General features: G+C 32.8%; 3 protein-coding genes across 4 annotated transcripts in view; 2 read left to right on the top strand and 1 right to left on the bottom strand.

Annotated features, from left to right (window-relative positions):
- The window catches only part of LOC110999017 (tubulointerstitial nephritis antigen-like), a 41,810-nt gene extending 39,425 nt beyond the window's left edge, over nucleotides 1-2,385 (top strand). The window contains exon 9 of the mRNA XM_022267892.2: nucleotides 725-2,385. Coding sequence (XP_022123584.2) covers nucleotides 725-862 — 138 coding nt within the window. The 3' untranslated portion in view covers nucleotides 863-2,385. The remainder of the gene's footprint in view (nucleotides 1-724) is intronic.
- Nucleotides 2,094-3,990, bottom strand: LOC110999018. Its single transcript, XM_022267893.2, has 5 exons — nucleotides 3,831-3,990; nucleotides 3,626-3,754; nucleotides 3,435-3,522; nucleotides 3,074-3,160; nucleotides 2,094-2,683 (listed from the first exon to the last, which is right to left on the bottom strand). Exons 1-5 carry the CDS (start codon nucleotides 3,848-3,850, stop codon nucleotides 2,615-2,617), a joined length of 393 nt encoding a protein of 130 aa, XP_022123585.2. The 5' UTR covers nucleotides 3,851-3,990; the 3' UTR covers nucleotides 2,094-2,614.
- A 116-nt stretch (nucleotides 3,991-4,106) lies between these two features.
- Nucleotides 4,107-20,029, top strand: LOC110998999 (protein CASC3-like). Of its 2 annotated transcripts, XM_045632729.1 has the most exons (19): nucleotides 4,107-4,230; nucleotides 4,398-4,620; nucleotides 4,842-4,916; nucleotides 5,068-5,168; nucleotides 7,092-7,236; nucleotides 8,040-8,134; nucleotides 9,522-9,653; nucleotides 10,298-10,489; nucleotides 11,091-11,187; nucleotides 12,049-12,121; nucleotides 13,107-13,244; nucleotides 14,002-14,087; nucleotides 14,200-14,289; nucleotides 14,867-14,954; nucleotides 15,127-15,188; nucleotides 15,607-15,693; nucleotides 15,858-15,970; nucleotides 17,301-17,380; nucleotides 19,524-20,029. In XM_045632729.1, exons 2-19 carry the CDS (start codon nucleotides 4,531-4,533, stop codon nucleotides 19,754-19,756), a joined length of 1,977 nt encoding a protein of 658 aa, XP_045488685.1. In that variant the 5' UTR covers nucleotides 4,107-4,230; nucleotides 4,398-4,530; the 3' UTR covers nucleotides 19,757-20,029. The 2 variants fall into 2 exon arrangements, with proteins under 2 accessions (XP_045488685.1, XP_045488684.1); XM_045632728.1 differs by lacking the exon at nucleotides 4,107-4,230 and having other exon boundaries at nucleotides 4,351-4,620.
- Nucleotides 20,030-21,190: the final 1,161 nt, after the last annotated feature.

Below are 21,190 nucleotides of genomic sequence, written 5' to 3'. Positions count from 1 at the left end.
TAATAATAACAGGGCCTGATTTAGGGGAGGGCAACCGGGGCCACAGTCGGGGCCTCCACGGAAGATGGTCCCCACAAAGGAGGGGATTCCATTTTTAAATTATGTTTGTCTCATGCAAACGTCAGATTTTAATTATGGTATATATTATACTAAGATTATAAAAAGGAAAACATTTGTGTTTTTGTATGTTTGTTTGTAATATTTTCCCACAAAAACGACTACACCGATTTCTAAAATTGTTTTACCATAGGAAGCTGTATCTGCACTGACTGACACAGGGATCCCTGATTTTTGAAATATAAAATTATTTTGCCGCCACAAAACAAAACTAGTACCTACGTCAAATGTTGTGTTAAGGAATTTTCTAAGACACTGAAGTTCTACAAATAAATATCTTCTCTAATATTTTAGAAAGAATTGAATTTTTAATTTTTGTTTTAATGTTTAACAATTTATAATAATCAAACTTCATTCATGGACTGATGAAAAATAACTCCTTGAATTTTTCAACGCCTGCAGATTACAATTAGAAATATAATAATATTTCTGAACTAGATTGGCGTACTCTTCAACATATATTTTTAGATATGCTCTCAGATATCACACATGTTAGAAGGGAGCTAATTATGAAATTAGTATATTATGTTAGACAGACAAAAGAAGAACTGTACATGAAAAGGGTAGCCATCAAATACAGCATCCGTTAATCTTAAAATTGTTTCAGACGGTAGCCAACAGTTGGGGCACAGAATGGGGTGAGAACGGCTACTTCCGCATCGCCAGAGGAGTGGACGAATCTGATATCGAATCATTCGTCGTTACCGTGCTGAGTGACGTCACGGAAGCCAACCAGAAGAAATAACAGAGGATCCACCTCATCACTCCCCTGTGCGTAGTCACGAAGACTATAAAAACCAACAGAGGACTGCTTCTATTGAATACGACACGAGATTTTGGTTAATGTGATATTTTGAAGGTTATCTATAGGGTGACATTTAAGTAGCTGTCAAAAATTATTTTTAGAGTTTAAAACTTATCAATATATACTTTGATTATAACGCCCATTTTAATCTGAAAAGTTGGTATAATTCAATTAATATTCAATTGGTTGCTTTGGTGCTAAACTTATCTTCAGTGTGACTTGTTTTTTATTAAGTTATTACTTAGTACTTAAGATAGACTAAGGAATGCAAAACTTTGTGACAGCTTCTAATGAACGAAAAATATGTCTACGATATATACTTAGTTGATAAAAAATAGCTATAAGTTACAATAAAATCGTGGACCACAAACTGTTATAATATACAAAAATGATGAAAAATGTTTAACTAAGGAAATAGTAGTAGCCAAAAACCTCATTGCCATCAAGAGATGTTTACTAGACAACTGGGGTCTTATACAAATAACGTTGCTTGATATTAATATCCTAAATCAGTAAGTGGTCTACGCTCTACGATACTAAAACCTATATTTTTAGACTATTTAATGAGCACTGCCTAAAGGCCTATAAGCATAGCTTTAATCTAACAATTAATGTTGCGTAACGTTGGTATCCTGGAACCTGTCAAACCGTTCCGCTGTCAAGTTAGACATTTAGCGCCTAAATAACATTTGTCATTTGAGGTCCATTTTAGAAAACGATAATACTTTATAAAATCTACCTTCTTTCATTAACAATTTCCTAGTAATTTCTTCCCACTACCTGTAACGTAACTTTTTAAACATAAAAACAAGATTTTGAGAAAGGTATAGATGGGGCGTGGCACGAAAAAGGTTGGGAAACACTGATCTAACGTTAATGACAGATTCGAAGAATTCAAATTCTCAATGTCAAGAAGTATGTGATATGAAACCATCAAATTGGAATGTTATCTGATAAGGCATTTGAAGACTTCCTTTTATGTTGCCTTTATATCAAAATGATAACATCAAAACTGTGTTTACAATAACATTTTCAGGACTTCCTCAAAGTCAATCTTTAAGTTTTGTTTATTTACAATGTTAAAATATGTTCAAAGAATAAATCATATGAAACGGAAGATATTAGCTAAAAACTCTAAATTTAGGATACAAACTTAATTTTGAATTTAAACAGTTTTTTTAATCACTTCAATTTTACAACTTGCTTCAAACAATTTTTTTAAAGAACATTTATATGCGCACATTACTTGTAAAAAAATGCTTTTTTAGTAATTTATTTAATCAACTGCCATTTACAATCTAATGGTTAGATACTTAAAACTAGTCTTAGTGACAACGTAACATTAGTCTTAGGAAATATATCTCATAGACAATAACTATTTTATTACACAATTTAATGGAATGCACAGTCTTATCACAATAAGGAAATGTATATTTTATTAAGTTTAATAAAAATTTAAAAATATTTTTGCTTTTCAATTCCACAAATGTTATTAACCCTATAAAACAAAATAATATTATTAATACCTAATAACATTTTTATAAATAATTATTCTTCTTTGCAATTAAAATGAGAATCGAACTAGGTAACTAAAAATAAACTATCAAACAGAAAAAATTCAAACTATACATAAAGCTTCTATACACTTTGGATCAAAAATTTATAATGTGTCCATCATGCACTTTCCAGTTTTTAACTACTTTTTGATAGACTTTGGATAGCTCTGCTCTTCGCTACTTTCTCCACATTGGCAGCCCGGGCCTGTAATAAAAATGTATTTTATTTCCATGCACTTAGTGGCATAGTTTAATAATCAAAAATACTAACTTAATACAATATGTGTATTTCACTAAAAAGACAATACCTGACTTGATAAACAATTAATACCTTAAGTTTTCTATGAATAGGAATAGATAAGCATCTTTTTTAAAATACTTTTGTATGGAAAAACAGGAATCAATCAATGATTACCAATGCAATGGGTAACATGCTTAATTTTCTGTACAACAAACAACTGTGACTATTATAGCAATGCAAGAATATATGTATAAGAAACTGGATTTAGTTTTGATGTCATATACTCCTTATTTAGGAACTAAAATTGTTAACAATTAATGGTGTTAGTCCATTTAAAAATATAAGTATACATACTTGTAAGGAGTGCACTCTTTTATGTAAAGTAAGCATTGCATTTGATATTGAATTTAGTTTTTCTTTGCTTGTTGCTACATCCGCCAACTGAAAGAAATACATACAATATACAAATAAACAGCAAAAACCAAGTTTTATTCTATTAAAATTTCTGCAAAAACTTTTGAGTGAAATCTCCACTCCCTATATTAAAACTATACATTATGAAAACAGAATTAAGGTAACCAACATAATATAGTTTTCAAACAATTTATACCTAATGATTATATTTTAACCTGGATTATAGTTTAATTGGATTATGACCAAATTTTATTGTTTACCAAATTAATACTACACTTTGAATAGATAAGCACTGACTTACCAAAGCATCTAGAGTTACATCATTTTGCAGATCTTCCAGCCTTCGTCTCTCTGATAAGAGCATGTTGTGAACTGCATCTTGTTTATCCCTGAAAATAACAAAACGCTACAGAAAACATTCTTTATCAATTTATAAACATTAAAAGGATTAGTTTTTTACTGCTTCTTATAATTATTAATATTGTTACTTACGTTAATTCTTTCAAATGAGTGCTTATAGTTGCAAGTGGAGGTTCATACAGTTCTAAGAGTCCTTTGGCTAATAATTGAACAGTTTTGATATCCTCAGGCTTTTCAGTGCAAATATTGGAATCCATGGCACTAAAATAATATAATATTATTCAAACATTAAAAACACAAAAGGAATAAAAAAAAATCTACCTCGTTAACAAATTACCTCTCTGATGGGATAGCCATTATGAGTTTTTCAAAGTTATATATTTAACTATAACTTCTTTGAAATAAAACCTTATATATAAAATTCTCGTATGTTCTATAAAATTTTATTTTGGAATATTGTTTTATTTTCGTAACAATTGGTAACATATATTTTGTTTTGAAACCATGGTTTTGACATACATAAATTACATATAGCTGACGATTGTCAATTATTACAAAAATCACAGGTTATAGAGTAAAAACCTATGTTTTTCTTACTACATATATTGTTTTAGCGTCATCTGTTGTCATGTAATTCAGTCAATATTTTACACTTCATTTCACGTCAGAAACTTGCATACTGCTATAATTAATCGTTTATGTATTTCAATCAAAATCTTGAATTCATAATCGAAAAGGTATTTTTTAAATTTAAACTTGTATTTCATAGACAACACTTTTTATTAAAGTACTTAGTAAATAAAAAGTAAAATGTTCAAATTTGTAAACGCGTCTATGTTATTACAAAAACTTCGTATATAGGAACCAATTTTTTATGGCCGCTACATTTTCTTGTTTATTTCAGTTCGCAATTGACATTTTCGTATCCGCTTGACCCAGGTGGTGAGTAAAAAAATAGAGGTCTATAATTTGTTCACAAATCGTGTAGCAACGGCTTCAATCTGGAAGTCTTACAAGCAAATCTCGAGGGCGGCGAAATGACGTCCGTGGCTCGAAGACCTGAGCAGGATGATTCGGGTGAATACTCGGATGCCTCGCAAGAAATCGAGCAAAATAATTCTGGAAACGTAAGTTAAACGCTTGCAATTTATGCAATGAACTTTCGTTTAGCCACTAAAAGTATTACGGTCGCGTACTTTCTCCCGCGCTCGCGTGTCGGTATGCTCATTTGACCATTTCTCTGGATTGAGGTCAATACCGTTCACCAGTGTTTAGGCTAAGCCTTAGTTCGCTAATTATTGCCAGTGTAGTTAAAATGCAATTGTTGAAAGTAGCCAACGATTTTCAGGATGCTGCTCAGCAATCGGATTATGATTCCCAAGGGAGTGATGCTGAACATTCTGACAGAGATCCAGAAGCACAGGTAATTTTAGTTTATAGTCAATGTTTTTATATTAATGCTTACAATTATTGAAAGCAGCTCACATGTTATAGCTGTAAAATTACTGCACCAAGTTATCATTTAACAATTGTTATCAAAGCTTAAAATCTATACATTTATCTAATATTTTCAGGAATCTGAGAAGCGCGTAGATGATGATGAGGACCGAAGTAATCCGCAGTACATTCCTAAACGGGGCACATTTTATGAGCATGATGATCGAACAGCGGCGAGGTAATATTGAACTTTTGAAAATTTGGTAGATTAGGTAACATTTTACAGAATTCTCAAAAAGAGACATCTCATCTCACATGGATTTATGTAAATTGGGATTTTTTATTACTTTTAATAGTGATTAATACAATTGTCATTGGAATGAATGTGTCTATGAATCTACAATAATGTTGAATAAAATAAACAAATAAATTTTGGAAACATACTTAATACTTCAATGTGATTAACATCTAGGTCATACAAACCGGTTTTAAACAAAACTTTCAACTCCTTTTATGATTAATAAATAAATCATTTGCTTTATTTTATTGTCTGATTCTTGTAAAAAGAGTGGAATAAAAATTATTTTAGCATTACATAAATTTTTACTACAATTTATTTACTTAAACTATTACATTGTTTTTTAATTCACACAGCATAGCCTAACACTAAGCTTAAACACACACACATTAATAAACATTAAGAATTTTATTATCTTGGCATTGAAATATTTCATTTATGTGTACATCTATGGAACAATTACCAAATTAACCTATTCATATAAATTTTCGCGTACGTCGACCCATCTGCTCATTCACGTGTAGGTAATTCAATATTATTATGTAGAAAGTTACTTTTTCCGTTTCCACTTGAATGGTTCCGATGTATTAGAACTTGTAGCCTAGTTATAAAAACTGTTAGAAATCCTCTGCGTATTTAAAACAATATCATTAAAGTTAATTATAAAAACTTATGGAACTTACATTTGCGGTATTAAGTAAAACCTTTTATTGAATTTGATTTAAGAACAACGCTAAATATCTTATATTACTATACTTCAGTGATACCAAACCGGACTATCTATTCTGTAATACACATTTAAATTCGGGACCAGAATGGCTATAGCACTATACTTACCGCTGGTATATGTTGCCCACCGTTTGTTTTACTCTACTATTGTGACCCTGCAACATCCATTGAAATTAAAAATTTCTCATTCATATATTTTCTACTTTCATTTGATTCTTTATATTTAGCATCAGTGTGATTAATACAGATGCGCTTGAGTTGTTCCTACTCCACAGAGCTTTCTTTGTATTAATTATTATATTAACATTGTCTTTTGGATTTCAAATGAAGACTATTGTTATATTACTCAACATACCTTTTATGGATTACATGAACAACTAATGCAATTGATTCAACAATTTAACTCTGAATATATAAACCGCAAATTACGGACCAAATTTCAGTCTAATTGCAGAAAATGAGTCCACCTACCTACCTCACTCTGAATATAAAATGGCTAGTTAAATGTAAATATCAATAATTATTTCAAAAAATAAAATTTCTTTATTTTAACAGATTGCATGAAGAAATTTTTAAATACACATTCATAGGGATAATTGAGAGTTGATACTAAGTTTATTCTGATATCGATGTTTGGTCATCAAAAAACCCATTGGTGATTCCAATTAGGATTCTAAAAGCCAGAAAAGATTTTTTTTACTGAACAAGGGGCAAACGGGCAGGACGCTCACCTGATGTTAAGTGATACCGCCGCCCATGGACACTCCATGCCAGAGGGCTTGCGAGTGCATTGCCGGCCTTTTAAGAATTTGTACGCTCTTTTCTTGAAGGACCCTGAGTCGAATTGGTTCGGAAATACTTCAGTGGGCAGCTGGTTCCACAAAGTTATTTTGTTTTTTGAGATTTTTGTATAGATATATTTTTTTCTTATATATTTCTCAATGTCTTCAGGCATTGATTCTCTGACAAGAAAAAAAGTATAATATAATAAGTTAGGATAAGTGACAAGATATATAAATTGTTAAAAAAAAAATTGTGTTAAAATATTTAGAACTACCACCATACAGAACATACTCTTTCTATCAAATTATTAACCTTGTGTTGAAAAGAGACTATCACATATTTCATTTGTAGTGGTGAAGAATCAAGCAACACCACATCAGAAACAGCCTCCGAGAAGAAGGAAGGCTCTGAGCCGGCTGCTGAGAGACGTCGTGCGCCTCGCAAATCTGAAACAGTGAATAAATGGTCTCACGACAAATTTAATGAGAATGAACAGGTAATTTAAGTTTTAATTCAATTTAAAAAAAAACAGTGGCGCTACAACCTCTTTAGGTCCTGGCCTCAGATTTCTGAATCTATTTCATCATCATGCGTTCATTTAATAGGCAAGTGAATGATAAAATATCAAATTTTTGGGACTAAGGTACACCGAGAGTATAGCTAGACATAGGCCTGTCTTCAGTGTTTACATTACATACCATTTCATTTACCCTAATATTTTACTAAAGGTCATTGATATTGAGTGAAAATTATATACACTTATACACTATCATTTAAAGCATATGATACAGACGGTTTCTGTATCAACGGGATGCATAAATGCTTTTATATAATACTGGTGACCCGCCCCAGCTTCGCACGGGTGCAATGCTGATGAAAAGCAGGTTTTTATTATGTATTGTTATTTCCGTCGCTGGAAAGCTCCGATAATATACGCGACATATACCATATAGATATAAACCATCACGGACTTTTCTGTAGACCTTTTCAATGTGTACAATACTTAGTACATTATTTTGATAAAACTCGTAGGGTTCAGCATGCGTTTGCAATGTAAGCGGAAAAAATGTAATTATTTACGACATCACATTAGAAACCTCAAAAATAACAGTACTTCTCCACTATTTAATGGATGTTATTATACATATAAACCTTCCTCTTGAATCACTCTATCTATTATAAAAACCGCATCAAAATCCGTTGCGTAGTTTAAAAGATTTAAGCATACAAAGGGACATAGGGACAGAGAAAGCGACTTTGTTTTATACTATGTAGTGATATGAGATTTAATAATTTCAGATGCCAAAATCGAGAGATGAGCTGGTATCCATATATGGATATGATATTCGCAATGAGGACGCTCCGCCTCATGCAAGGCGTAATAGACGTTATGGGTAAGCATACATTCGCATGAACATATAGTGGTTTAGTATTGTCTTTTATTAACATAGCTTTAACACATTTAAAGAAAACACTTTTTTACTGGATTGAAGCTATGTAGTTTTATTGTAAACTTATTATTTAACATAATTTTAAATTTATCCGTTTCGCGTGCTTTACAGCGTGCGTGGTCATGGTGACTGACAAAGGGTGTTGAATGTCAAAAATGTGACACTTTTTATATATTAATATAATATGAATTTCAAATTATGTTAAATAATTACGTTTTTATGGCAGTTTTTGCTGCGCACTTCACTATGTGGAAGAGCGTACCAATTTGTAAAACGCCGACGACGCACTCGCGATCTGTCTGGCATTGAGAGTGCATTGGCGGCGGTAAAAGAAAAGAAGAAAAAACATATAGACTCTCTATGAGTTCTAAAAAATAAAAATAAGGATCACATTTATTCTATAATATTTAATATAACATGCCCTCTGACGGAGTGGAGGCCTCAGAATTCTTCCATTTTACTCTCATCTCTACTAGTTTCCAATCTTTTCTGTATATTTTTGTATATTAATGTATTTAATTGACATAATCCCACGAATTTCGTTAACATGCGAAAAATATAACATAATTTTTCATTTGTGCGTACAAAGGTTTAGAAGATGGCGGTTAGTGGAACGCTTGCATGTCTAATCTGGCAAATTAATAAATAAATAGATTTTACACTGCTTAATTAGCATTGCACAGTAAAGATAATATTCAAAGAATAAACTAAAAGACTCCTAATTCTTTGCAAGTCTCGACACGGAACCTTATATATATATCTATATAATAATAATATAACCTTATATTATCCAAAAAACCCCAGTCGTATGCTTTTGCTCATTTGTCTCTTTCTGTCAAATTGTGTTTGCATTATGGAAAGAGACAACTGCAATAATCGCTTCACGCTGATTTTTGCCGGATTTTTTAAGACATATAATATACATTTAATATAGTCGCTTCTAGATTATTTTAAATGCTTTTCACGCATAGAGAGTAGATATTAAGAAAGCAGAAAAAGCAAAAATTACGTCCAAAGAATGCTTAAAGACTGTTCTAATAAGAACTTGAAGCCTTCCGTTCATTTTTCTCGATCTTGCTTTCTCACTCTCTCCCAATCTCTTTCTCCCTTTTCATCGTATTTTTTATTCGTACCCTAATGCGCCTAAAGAAGTTTCACTTCAAAAATATCAGTCACCACGATTAAGCGGTTCGTCTTTTTCTTTTTTTTTTATAGAACCGGGGGAAAATGAAAATGCATTCCTTATTTTAGCCATTGCATGGCTGCATGACTGCATACTTTAACGTAAATAATGCAGTAATAACGTGTGTATATTTAATGTTTATTTCAGACGGGGACCGAATAAGTATACTCGTACGTGGGAAGACGAAGAGGCATACAAAAGGCAAGCGATTCAGGCAGCACATAAGGTACCGCCCAGCCCGTCTGATTTCCCGGAACTGAATGCTGTTAATAAGCCGGGGTAAGTTAGTAAAAAAAAATGATAATGTTGACTAAAAACGATGTTTGTATATCGCAGTAAAGTAGTTAAACCAGAGAGTTAATTGAATCTCTAGATAGTTAATTAAATATCGATATTCAATCTGTTAGTACATTTGCCGATTTTATTGAGAATTAGATTGAAATGTCGTTTAATTCATCACATATATACACACACACATCACTACATAGTATAAAACAAAGTCGCTTTCTCTGTCCCTATGTCACTTTGTATGCTTAAATCTTTGAAACTACGCAACGGATTTTGATGAAGGTTTATATGTATAATAACACCCATTAAATAGTGGAGAAGTACTGTTATTTTTGAAGTTTCTAATGTGATGTCGTAAATAATTATATTTTTTTTCGCTTACATTGCAAACGCAGGCTGAACCCTACGAGTTTTATCAAAATAATGTACTAAGTATTGTACACATTGAAAAAGTCTACAGAAAAGTCCGTGATGGTATATGTCTATCTCTTATGGATAACCCACATTTTCATATACAACGTTCACAGATTTTCTGTAGTGTATTTAGTATCAGCATTGCACCCGAACGAAGCCGGGGCGGGTCGCTAGTATATATAATATATTTAAATATTTAATAAATTAACAAAATATTTCAGACGTAAACCGCGTGTCCCAAGGCCGCGTTCAAAATCCCAACCGGCCTCAAACGATTCCTCAGAGAATGGTTCCTTACGGCGAAATGCCTCGATAAAGGCCAAATCTAGACCTGGGGCCAAGGCTAACTCCTCGGCCAAAGAGAAGATGCCACCATTGGAGAACCTTACAATAACCACTGTTGTTAATAACAAGTAAGTAACATCGTAGGTCGTGAGTTTGGTTCTTGGCTAATTGGCTTATTAATCAATTTTAATGGCGCGTTTTCAGTTACAGTTTTTGTTTATAATAATAATTAATAATTATAATTACTGGAAACAGAACTAATGTTGACCAACCAGGCTCCAAAAGATTAACTACTGGAAATTGTATTCGTTTATATAATAAGCGAAATAAAAGAATTATTACTGAAATTCAAAACACCTCCTTAAACGTAAATTAATCAATAAATGAAATATTCCTAATCCTTGGGATTCAATTGCGAGTTCAAAGAATTTGTATGAATAAAAACTTGGCGATTAAAAAGAGTGGCGGAGAGTTTCTTGCCAGTTCTTCTTGTCAGTTCTTCTTGCCAGTTCTTCTTGCCAGTTCTTCTTGCCCACTTTACGCCCTTGACCAGTTCGCAACTGGTCGTAAATTCTCATTTAGAACATCGTTCATAAGTGTATGTATATGAATTTTTTTTTTGTACTTTTGTATGAAAAGCAATTGACAGTATAAAGAAACTAATTTAAAATTCACTAGTAAATGAGTTATTGTACTAGTGGTAATAATGATTTTTAATTTTGCTCACAGTCAAAACAGCCAACCGTTACGTAAAGTGAATACGACTATTGGGCAACAGGCGCCCGTGTCCACGGATCTTGCTAAGAGGAAACCACTTCCAACGCAGGTTTTTATTATTTTTTTAATCATATTTGTTAACCTTAGAAATATGTTATTTATAAGTGATCTTAAAATGAAGTAATTTAAAAGAAGTATTAGGTAGTAGTAGTGCTAAATAAATTGATTAATAAAAATAAATAAAAATGATTAATAATATATTGTTTGCGTTTTAAAGACAGATGTCAACCACACTCAATTACAGATTGAATAACGTACATACCCCTTCACATACACACACACGCACACTTAAAGGTTTTTAATATTACGACTACTTTTTAAAAATTGTTTTTCATATAAAATTTATATTTATATTAACTTATATTACAGTCAAACGAAGTGCTCTTCGTACCGTCTTAAGTTTTTTGTTTTCTAGTGGTTAATAAATGATAGAAGATAAAGTAAGTTTCACCTTAATACCGGTATCTCTGATAAACCCTTTCGCTTACCAAATTTCACTTGATTGTATTTGGTACACACCACAGACATGCAAAACGATTCGTTTTATGTTGCATTCTACTGCAACAAAAGTGTAGGATAGGTGAAAAAACAAGCTCCCATTCGCATTTGAATATATAGGAACTGAACTATATCTATATATTTCCTAATGTATATATATATACATACATACATATAATTTATATATGTATGTAGGAAATTTCTTAATAACAATATGTGCATAAAATAAGGTCTCCGTAACACAAGAGTCGATATTGAGAAATTTATAAAAATAAGTTCCGTTTGACCAATTGCTTAAATTCTAAGAAACACCCTCCAAGAAAACCTCAATCTAGCGGGGAATAAAGAATAGAAGATGTGTATAGTTTTGACAATAGTTTATGTTTTGTATAGTTTGTGTGTTGTTTCGCAGAATGCGCAAAGTAACGCCGCGAAACAATCGCAACAGAAACCCGCTCAAAACCAACAAAGCCAACAGGGGACAGGTGAGAAGTTTTATTTTGTCCTTGAAGTGTTTTTTTTATAGAACAGGGGGCAAACGGGCAGGAGACTCACCTGTTAAGTGATACCGCCGCCCATGGACACTCAATTATTTATTTATTTATTTTAAACATAGATAAAAGAAATATATTGGGAACCAGGTGGAATACACACATATAACAAAATATCATAAATTGATTAGGAAAATACAACTAAAATAAAACTAAATTAATTTAATAATAGAAAAGTAATAGGGTTATTTCAAGTTTACCTTTAATACATTACTATATCTACGGAATATGTTATATTCCGTATATCTTTTATGGAAAATGTATAAAGATTTAGTGAAACAGAAATGTTAGAAAAAACATCTAATAACTTGTATGTAACAAAATAAAATAATAAAAAAACAGAAATTGTTGTTAATCAGAAATAAATGCCAGCAAAACAGCGGATTCGGTACGAGATATCATTAGTACAATTTTTTGTATGATTTGGTTGCTCAGAGCCCTTATGGGGATTTGAATCTTAGCCAGAAGCTATGGAAACTTCGTTTTGTATTTTATAATTGAAGTCGAATGTTTGGGCAAATGCAGCTGAAAACTTAACTTCTAACTTAAAATTTTATTTTTTTTATTTGATAACATTTAAGACAATCATTTCACAGAAGAATAAACTGCAAAATACCCAGATAAAAAAGATGTGAATTTTTGAAACCTCGTTGGCAGAAAACATTAACAACACAAAAAAATATAACTGTGAAGTATTTCCGTATACCCCCAGGTGTGAGAAATCTAAAAAAAAATATATGCAGAAGACTTTCAATTGCTATTTCTTCTCTGTTCCGTTTTGTGTTGTGTAACTTTTAATAGTCTGTGCAACATTAATAATATGTATTTTATGTTTGTGTGATTTTTTAGTGTTACAAAAGATTCTTTAACCGTATTTTTTATCTATAGGAAATAATTTTATTTAATATTTATTTTTTAGGTGAAAGCCGTGGGGGCAGCAAACGGTACAGTAGTTTACGACAACGCCCGTTGGCTGAACCGTATTCACCTCAAAATCAACAGCAAAATCAATCAAATCAACAGCAAAATCAACAGAACCAGTTTAGGCATCATGGTGGTAAGAAATTAATATTAAAAGGACCGATAAGAGAAATATTTTTTTATGACGCTTTCCTACAGCTAACATAAATTATACTAAAGATATAGCCAAAGATGGAGTACATATGTCCAAAAACATTCAAACATTTAAAAAAAAATTTAAAAAACAGGAAAAATCAATAAAAATGCAATAGATTTAACCAAATAATATCTTATTCGGCTGTGTGGTGTGGAAGTTTTGTGAAGTGGAAATGGTGTGAAAGTTAGGGTGTGTGTGTGCTCAAAATGCAAGTGCACGCATACACATCCAATTAGCGCTATATATAGTCTTAATATTCCTTTAAAGCATATTAAATACCCCAAGTCGAAGCTTAAATAATGGTCGTAATATGTCCGGGCTGCATGAGCAGTGTTGGCCTAGTGGCTTGAACGTGCAACGTGCTGCTAAACTTTCTGCCCATGAGCGCATTTAAACGCTCGAACCTACTTGCCTATTAAATTGACAAACGATCATAAAACAGGTACAAAAATCTGAGGTCCAGACAAGACACAAAGCACGATTACTAGTCTGGCAGGCAGGAACAAGAAAAGGCAACTTTTCTAGAAGACAGCTGCATGTATTTTATTTGAGATGATGATGACCTTTTGCTTCGTTAATTTGCCACGTATTATTTCGTATCTTTATTTGTCTTATAGTAAACCTGAACGTACACGTTAACGAATACGTACGCGTATACGTACTTTAATCTATTTTTCAGTTTTAATATAATTTCCAGAGTTTGCCCCGGGCTCTAATCAAAATAATACTCAGCATCAAGGCAGTCCGGCCAATCAAATGCATTCACAACAAATTGCACATCAGGTAATATAGCAATCCAACTATTTTGAAGGTTTATTGTCCCCACAGTGAGGTATGGGACAGAGGAAATACTGTTTTTTTTAAGTTTAAGTAATATTAACTTGTTTTTTTTTAGACGCAGTTACGTAACGCGAATACTAACCAACAAGGACATGGGCCATCTCCGCCTCACCAGCCGGTACCCAATCAACCGATCGCTCAGCAGGTGTGTTTTAAATCCCATAAAAAAGTAATTAAATAAGGACGCTAGAAAAAGTATTTATCGAAAATAATATTTTTTTTTTTATTGTAGAATTTGACTCAAACTGACATCTAGTTTCAAAAGATTTTTCCATTGATATTTGACAGCGATCAAGACGAGATTGTGACTTGAGATATGTATTATGGACTTTCGTATACGTACTTGTCTATTAGATTGGCAAATGATAATATGATACAAAAAACTGAGGCCCAGACCTAAAAAGGTAGCGCCACTGATATTTTTATTAATTACATCATGAGACTAGTTTTGGATGTGTCAATAATAAAGAGAGATTTAATACAAAATTATGTATTTGTGGACTCTGATATTATATTTGAAATTTGAACTAGTATTAAAAAATGTGCTATAAGTCATAATTAGTTAGGTAATATAATCTCGTCTAAAGCGACAAATGTGTCAAACGAAAGAAAAAACGTTTTGACAGCTCTTGAAAATTGTTTACGGATGACTTTTTCTTAAACAAAAAAATACGTGTATTTTTTTTAACCACAAGTGTTAAATCTTGGCTGATGGTTTCCAGCAAGTTCGTCTGGGTCTGATGGAGCAGCAGCCGATGGTGCCTCATGCCCATCACGCCATGCACAATATGCCGCAGCAACACAATATTGGTAAGGAAATTTTTTAATAAAAATTGTCGCGGATATTTAATCATCACATAAGATGTGATTATGAGTGACTTTAATTTATATAATCACGTGAAGTACTTGCTGCGAGAAAGGAATAGAATTTTTTTCAAGTTAAAAAAATAAAACATTTTTTCTTAATAATGAACTATTTCAGGTCAAATACAAGCGCCACAAGCATATGCGCCCCCAGCTATGATGCCCGCACAGTACATGCAGGTAAATTTTAATTTAAACGGAAAGGCATGACTCATTGTCCTGTTACGCTCATTGTCCTGTTACGCTCATTGTCATATTAAGCTCATTGTCATATTAAGCTCATTGTCATATTACGCTCATTGTCTTGTTACGCTCATTGTTTTGTTACGCTCATTTTCCCAGTGCGCTCATTGTACGCATGCGCCACATCTATCTCTTCCACTTAAAGACTTAAGTATACAAGTTTTTAAAGGATTTTTGTGTATAACCATTTACATTACATAACTTTATTCATGGGACAGACGTTTTTGTGTGTCTGTTTTTTCATTTCACCGGCAACATTATTTCGTCGAATATTGATTCCAGGATCCATGAAGCTAAAATATCTTCAGTCTTTAAGTGTATAATGATTTTAATAATAAAATCGCTGGAATTTCAGCAAAGCGGTAGCGGGGCGGTGTACGGGGGAGCAATGTACCAGCCTCCACAATATCCGCCTCATCAAATGTATCCGCACCACAATTATGTAAGTCTATAAATACTAAAAGAATTATTCTTAAAAGGCCGGCGACGCACTCACGAACCTTCTGGCTACATCATTGCCTTGCGCTTTTCTTTGTAATTCAAATTATTTCCAAGGAATAGCACTGCGAATTTGTTTTACGATTTTTTTTTTGTTTTTTTTTTCAGCCGGCCCCAGGCGGCCTAACGTACTACACCTGTAGCGAGCAAGAGCAGCCCCCCAGACCCCAGAGGAGACCAACTGCTGCCATTCCCATCGTCAAGCCTGCTATCCCCGAGAGGTACTAAAAAATTAGAGCTGTCACGGGACGCCTGGCAAACATCGACATTATTTTGTAAAAGTAATATGCAGAAAAGGACAGACTGTGATAGGAACTAAATATGTCATAATGATAAAATCAAATATTACGATTTTTTTCCAGATAACGATGACTATTTGTTGAAAAAACATTATTTTCATTAAATATTTTTAATGTGAAATTTACTACTGCATTTAGACTGTATATCATATAGCGTGGCGACGCGTCGCCACGGCATGCGTCGCCACGCCAGAAATCGGTTTTACGTGCGGCTATAGATGTTTCACATCAAAAAATTACCTTATCTATTCAAAGAACTGTCATGTAGACTGTTGAGGTGTGGCTGGTTCGATGACTCCCATCTGAGGTCGTAGGTTCAGAGTTGAATACGTTGTTAAGACCCAAAAAGTCGCCGTGAGGTACAGAAAGGTGATCAATTCTATATTTAAAAAGAATTGATTAGATAAGAAAATCTGAGGCCTAGACCTAAATTTTTCTAGTGATATTAGTGTTTTGAAAATAATTTTGAAAAAATCATAAATATAACCAAACTGATTTTATTTAAGTAGTAATTTTAAATTCTAAGTATTATTTGTAGTTTCAAATATACAATTTTATTTTACTTTTTTTTATTCATCTTTGTCTATTAATGCACTTACTTTTTTTCTGTTTACGTATACATATCTTATATCTTTAAACGAGCAATTCTTGTTTATATGTATATATATATGTATATATATATGTATATATATATGTATATATATATAATTGGAATCTTGGAATCGACTGCAACGATTTTGATGAAATTTATTATACGAGGGGTTTCGGGGGCGATAAATCGATCTAGCTAAGAATCATTTCTAGAAAATGTCATTTTATTCGTGTTTCATTTTTTATTATTCTGTCAGTAAGATCGAAAAATATTATTTATATTTCATCATTTTATTAGTATGTAATTCGTATTTAATTATAATTTCCATGAAACACAATTTATAAAAAAAAATACTAAGTGAGGCTCGGTCATCCAGGTACTATTTATCTATGTATTCTGTTTTGGCTTTCTCTATTGTCTTAGTGTGTGCTGTTACATTACTTTTATTGAAATAAATAAATAAACTGTGAGGGATAATACATTTGTAATTTTTGTATGTGTATATTGATATTACACACTTAATGTATATAGTACCTCCTTCCTTTTTTCTTTATTTTAAATATTTTTCCTTTTTTTACATTTTGGTTATTGTTTTGTGTGTTTCTGTGTGTGTGTGTGTCTGTTATATATAGATAAAATAAATATTGAATGTATTTTCAGGCCGCCGAATTCGGAAAAGGATAACATTGACCGTATAGTGGAGAATATGTTTGTCAGAAAACCTTGGCCGGCCACTCATGGTAAGATTGGATTTTCTTTTTAATTTTGATTTTTCGCGGCAAATACTTACGAGATTTTTTGTTCAGCAATTTGATGAATGTATAATAATTTAATTTAATAGTTTGATCACTGTTAACTTAGGGGCCGTTTGATTATTACGTAAGCACTATTTAGGGGGGGGGGGGGGATAGGACGGACATGGTGTCTGTAGAAGAACAAGGAATTGCTTATGTCGGACTCGTTTTAAAATACAAGCTCTTTCAACTAATCATACAAGGCAAATTGGAAGGTAGAAGGAGACCTAGCCACAGACGGACGTCCTGGTTGAAAAACTAAAGACAAGGGTTTGGTCAAAGCATCATGTTTAGAAGCGCGACATCCAAAATTTAAATAGCCATTATGATCGCCAACCTTCGCAAGGAGATGGCACTTTAAGAAGAAGAAGGACGTAGAGGATGCAGAGAGATACCAAGCCGCTCGGAAAGGGATTGGTCGACGATTCGAAGCGCTCTTCGTTTTTTATAACAGGAGGCAAACGAGCAGGAAATTCATCTGATGTTAAGTGATACCGCCGCCCATGGACACTCAATGCCAAAGGGCTCGCGAGTGCGTTGGCGGCCTTTTATGGAAAAACTTCGGCCGTCTTAAGAAACATTCAGTTGTGGAACTTTTGTATTTTGCCTCGACGTCCGATGATGAAACTTAGCGGCAGGTATTAATCCGAACTACTCTGAACACTCCATGGTAAATGCAGTAGAAGATGCAGAGTGACCCCACATCTCAACGCAACGCCAATAGATTAAGCCGCTCAGAGAGAGATAGAGATAGTTCGAAAGATAGAGAGTAGCCGATTCTCAGACCTACTTAATACTGCATAATAAATTTCATAATCGGTCGAGCCGGCTGGCGTATGGGAACTAACATTGTGACACGAGAATTTTATATATAGAGATATAATCACAAAAAATATTGGCTAAACATTTCGTCAAATAGCCCATTGTCATAGACAATCTGTAGACGTAGAAATTGGTTGATCCTATTAAACCCTTTTTCCCCTTCCCATTTCCTTAGGTCTGTGGAAGAGGGTATATCTCGCTTGGATCAATTCCCGATTGTAAAGGAGCAACCATAAGTGTTACCAAGTTTTCTATTTTAGTTGTGTTAGTATTGTTTGAATGTAGTTTGGATACAACTTTGACAACAAGTTTTGACAAACGGGTGTCATACATAGCGTATTATAAATTTTACACACTGAAGCTATGTGTGATTAACGCCCAAACTCGATAATTAATACACCATCTCAGATTGTTTTCAGCTAAGATTGTGTATTGTCAGACCGTGACAGTTGATCGATCTTCGTCCCAATAACCGAATCCTACGAACACAATCCATTTTTGGCGACAGATAGAATGCAATCTCTTCGCTCTTTACAATCATGTTTCATAATCTTGATTTTCATAAAATTGAGTTTTGTTGTTTGTACATTGTATCACCCGTCAAACAAACTAACCCTTATGTATACACTTATGTATACGAAGTCGCATCACATACAGACAATAGTTATAGTTAGAGATTATGTAGCATATATAATGTAGATATCGATCCAATAATTTTTAGTAACTTACAAGTATACAAAATATTTTCTCATATTAGTATAGATCAGTGTTTACCAGCGAGAGGCCCATGCCCCACTTGGGTGGTAGTTTGGGGCAATTTCTGTGTGTTCGAAAACCTATTTGTAATTTGAATTTCAGTTTTGAAAATTAACTTACTAGAAAATTGTACACATTGTATCGATTACGTATCATTTTCTAAAGATATTTTTCAGGTTATTTTAAAATAACCTGAAATTTTAAAAAATTAGCTATGTGTCCTATGGGGCATGGGAATTTCAGAAATACTCAAGTGGGGCAAGACTTGTACAAAATAATAGTATAGTTGTATTTTTAGATTACTAAAGTATAGTTTGAACACTGCGTTGCATCATTAGGTGTGTCTCTTTTTATCATAGAGTTAACGCAATATGATAGAAAGAGATGCAAGATTATCTTCATTAATAGATAGCTATTAGACGAATGTCGTTGTTACAAAAAGGAAAGTGTATATAAAATATCATGTAAAACTAAGTAATAACTAACTAATAAGTTTTATATTGTATTTCAGATGCGAAAGATAAAGAGAAGAGTCAAGAGCCTCAAAGTAAGGATTCCTCTCAGCCGAACAGTTTGACATCCAGCTCAATATCTACCGATTCCAAAACGGAAGAAAAGAAAGAAATAGTCCAAGAACCAAAAGAAATAATCCAAGAACCGAAAGAAATCCAAGAAGTGCAGAAGGAGACTCAGGACAGCCAGAAAGAGAGTCAAGAAGAGACGGAAAGAGAAACGGAGGCCTGACATGGAAGATTCCGTGAGTGTTATGAGTACTTTAGGAGATAGGGATTTTTGAATTATAAATAAAAACTTTATAAAGTGAATCTTCAAATTTCGAACATAAGTGACGTAATTAGGTTTGTAATCTGTGCTTTTACCATAGTTTAAAAATTCTGTACACTGTTTCATATAGACTATACTTCAGAATAGTAAATACTGTATAGGACTCGGCTCATATTGTTAATGCACCTTTTTATCAGGAACTTTGGGTTAATGTCATACAGTAAAGTGGTGCATCAAAAACATAGACAATACTATGTATAGATTATAATTACTACTATAGGTTTATTCCATAGACTACAAAATCCTATAAGTCGACAAATTTTTGGGTATCAAAATCCTAGTTATAAAATCTAAATTATAAATGTAGTTAGGCGTCTTAAATTGTACAGTTTTGACTGAAAAATAATATTTTTCTTGTAAGTTTGGTGTAAATTACTGCCAATTCAATCATATTTTTCTAAAAATAAATTATGTTGTAATAAATATCATATTTTCAGTAAAAACAATCAAAGGTTTTCCAAAAATATTTCCTCACAAGTGTAAAACTAAATTGTAGACTTAATTGAATTGTATAAATTTTGAATGTATGAAAGATATTGTTGTCTTTTATTTATTTCGCTATAACGTAATATGATTATAGAATATACCTCACCTTGAAGGTTTTATCACCAAGAAGGTTTTATTGACGAATTCAGCTCTTATCTGTGGCGGCGCTTTAACAGTAGTTTCCATATTGACATATTCTGCTATCTATAATTATTAATCTGTGGTTGCGAGAGATTTAACATTGCAACATCCAATGGGTTTGGGTGTTAAATTCTCTGGACTCTATGGACGTTTTTACGCTTGCTTTTATGGACTTTCTATTAACAACATTACATAACATTCGCTTGAACGTTGAAGGAAAATCGTGAGGAAACCGGAACCATAGAGCCAAAAAGTCCAATGACGTGCATAGGAGGAAACGAAGCGATTAATGAAAAATATTTAAATTATTACAAAGCGGCTGGCATTTTAGTTAAATCTTCATACACAGATTTGCATTGACTGTATATGTTCTATATGTGGTTATATTTCCATGAAATAAGCGAGAAATTTCTCCGATGAGATTATTTTTACAGAACTCGACACGCTGTCTAGAACTTCTATCTTTCTATCATTTATTTGCGTAATATTCATTTTAACGTCAGTCATTAAATGTTTCGAGCTGAAGACATGTGTGAGGCATTTAAAACGATAGTCGTTATTAAAGAAAGTTATAGGAGATAAACGGATGTGGGCAGAGTGTTTCAAAGCTGCTCAAAAAAGCGGTGGTAAAAAGCTGAGTGTAAATACTGCTTAGAAGTATTTAGGGCATAAGCGGTGTGGAAATTTGGATTAACGAATGCCATCTCA

This window comes from Pieris rapae, chromosome 20, assembly GCF_905147795.1.
Source record: "Pieris rapae chromosome 20, ilPieRapa1.1, whole genome shotgun sequence".
NCBI classification, from domain to species: Eukaryota; Metazoa; Arthropoda; class Insecta; order Lepidoptera; family Pieridae; genus Pieris; species Pieris rapae.
This window is presented reverse-complemented; position numbering and strand designations above follow the sequence as displayed.

Coding starts and splice junctions, on each gene's coding strand:
- LOC110999018 (XM_022267893.2), bottom strand. CDS start 3,850: ATGGCTATCCCATCAGAGAG. Junction 3,523..3,625: donor ACTCATTTGAAAGAATTAAC/GTAAGTAACAAT, acceptor TGTTATTTTCAG/GGATAAACAAGATGCAGTTC. Junction 2,684..3,073: donor AAAGAGTGCACTCCTTACAA/GTATGTATACTT, acceptor TTTTTATTACAG/GCCCGGGCTGCCAATGTGGA.
- LOC110998999 (XM_045632729.1), top strand. CDS start 4,531: ATGACGTCCGTGGCTCGAAGACCTGAGCAGGATGATTCGGGTGAATAC. Junction 5,169..7,091: donor GATGATCGAACAGCGGCGAG/GTAATATTGAAC, acceptor TTTCATTTGTAG/TGGTGAAGAATCAAGCAACA. Junction 15,189..15,606: donor TGCCCGCACAGTACATGCAG/GTAAATTTTAAT, acceptor CTGGAATTTCAG/CAAAGCGGTAGCGGGGCGGT.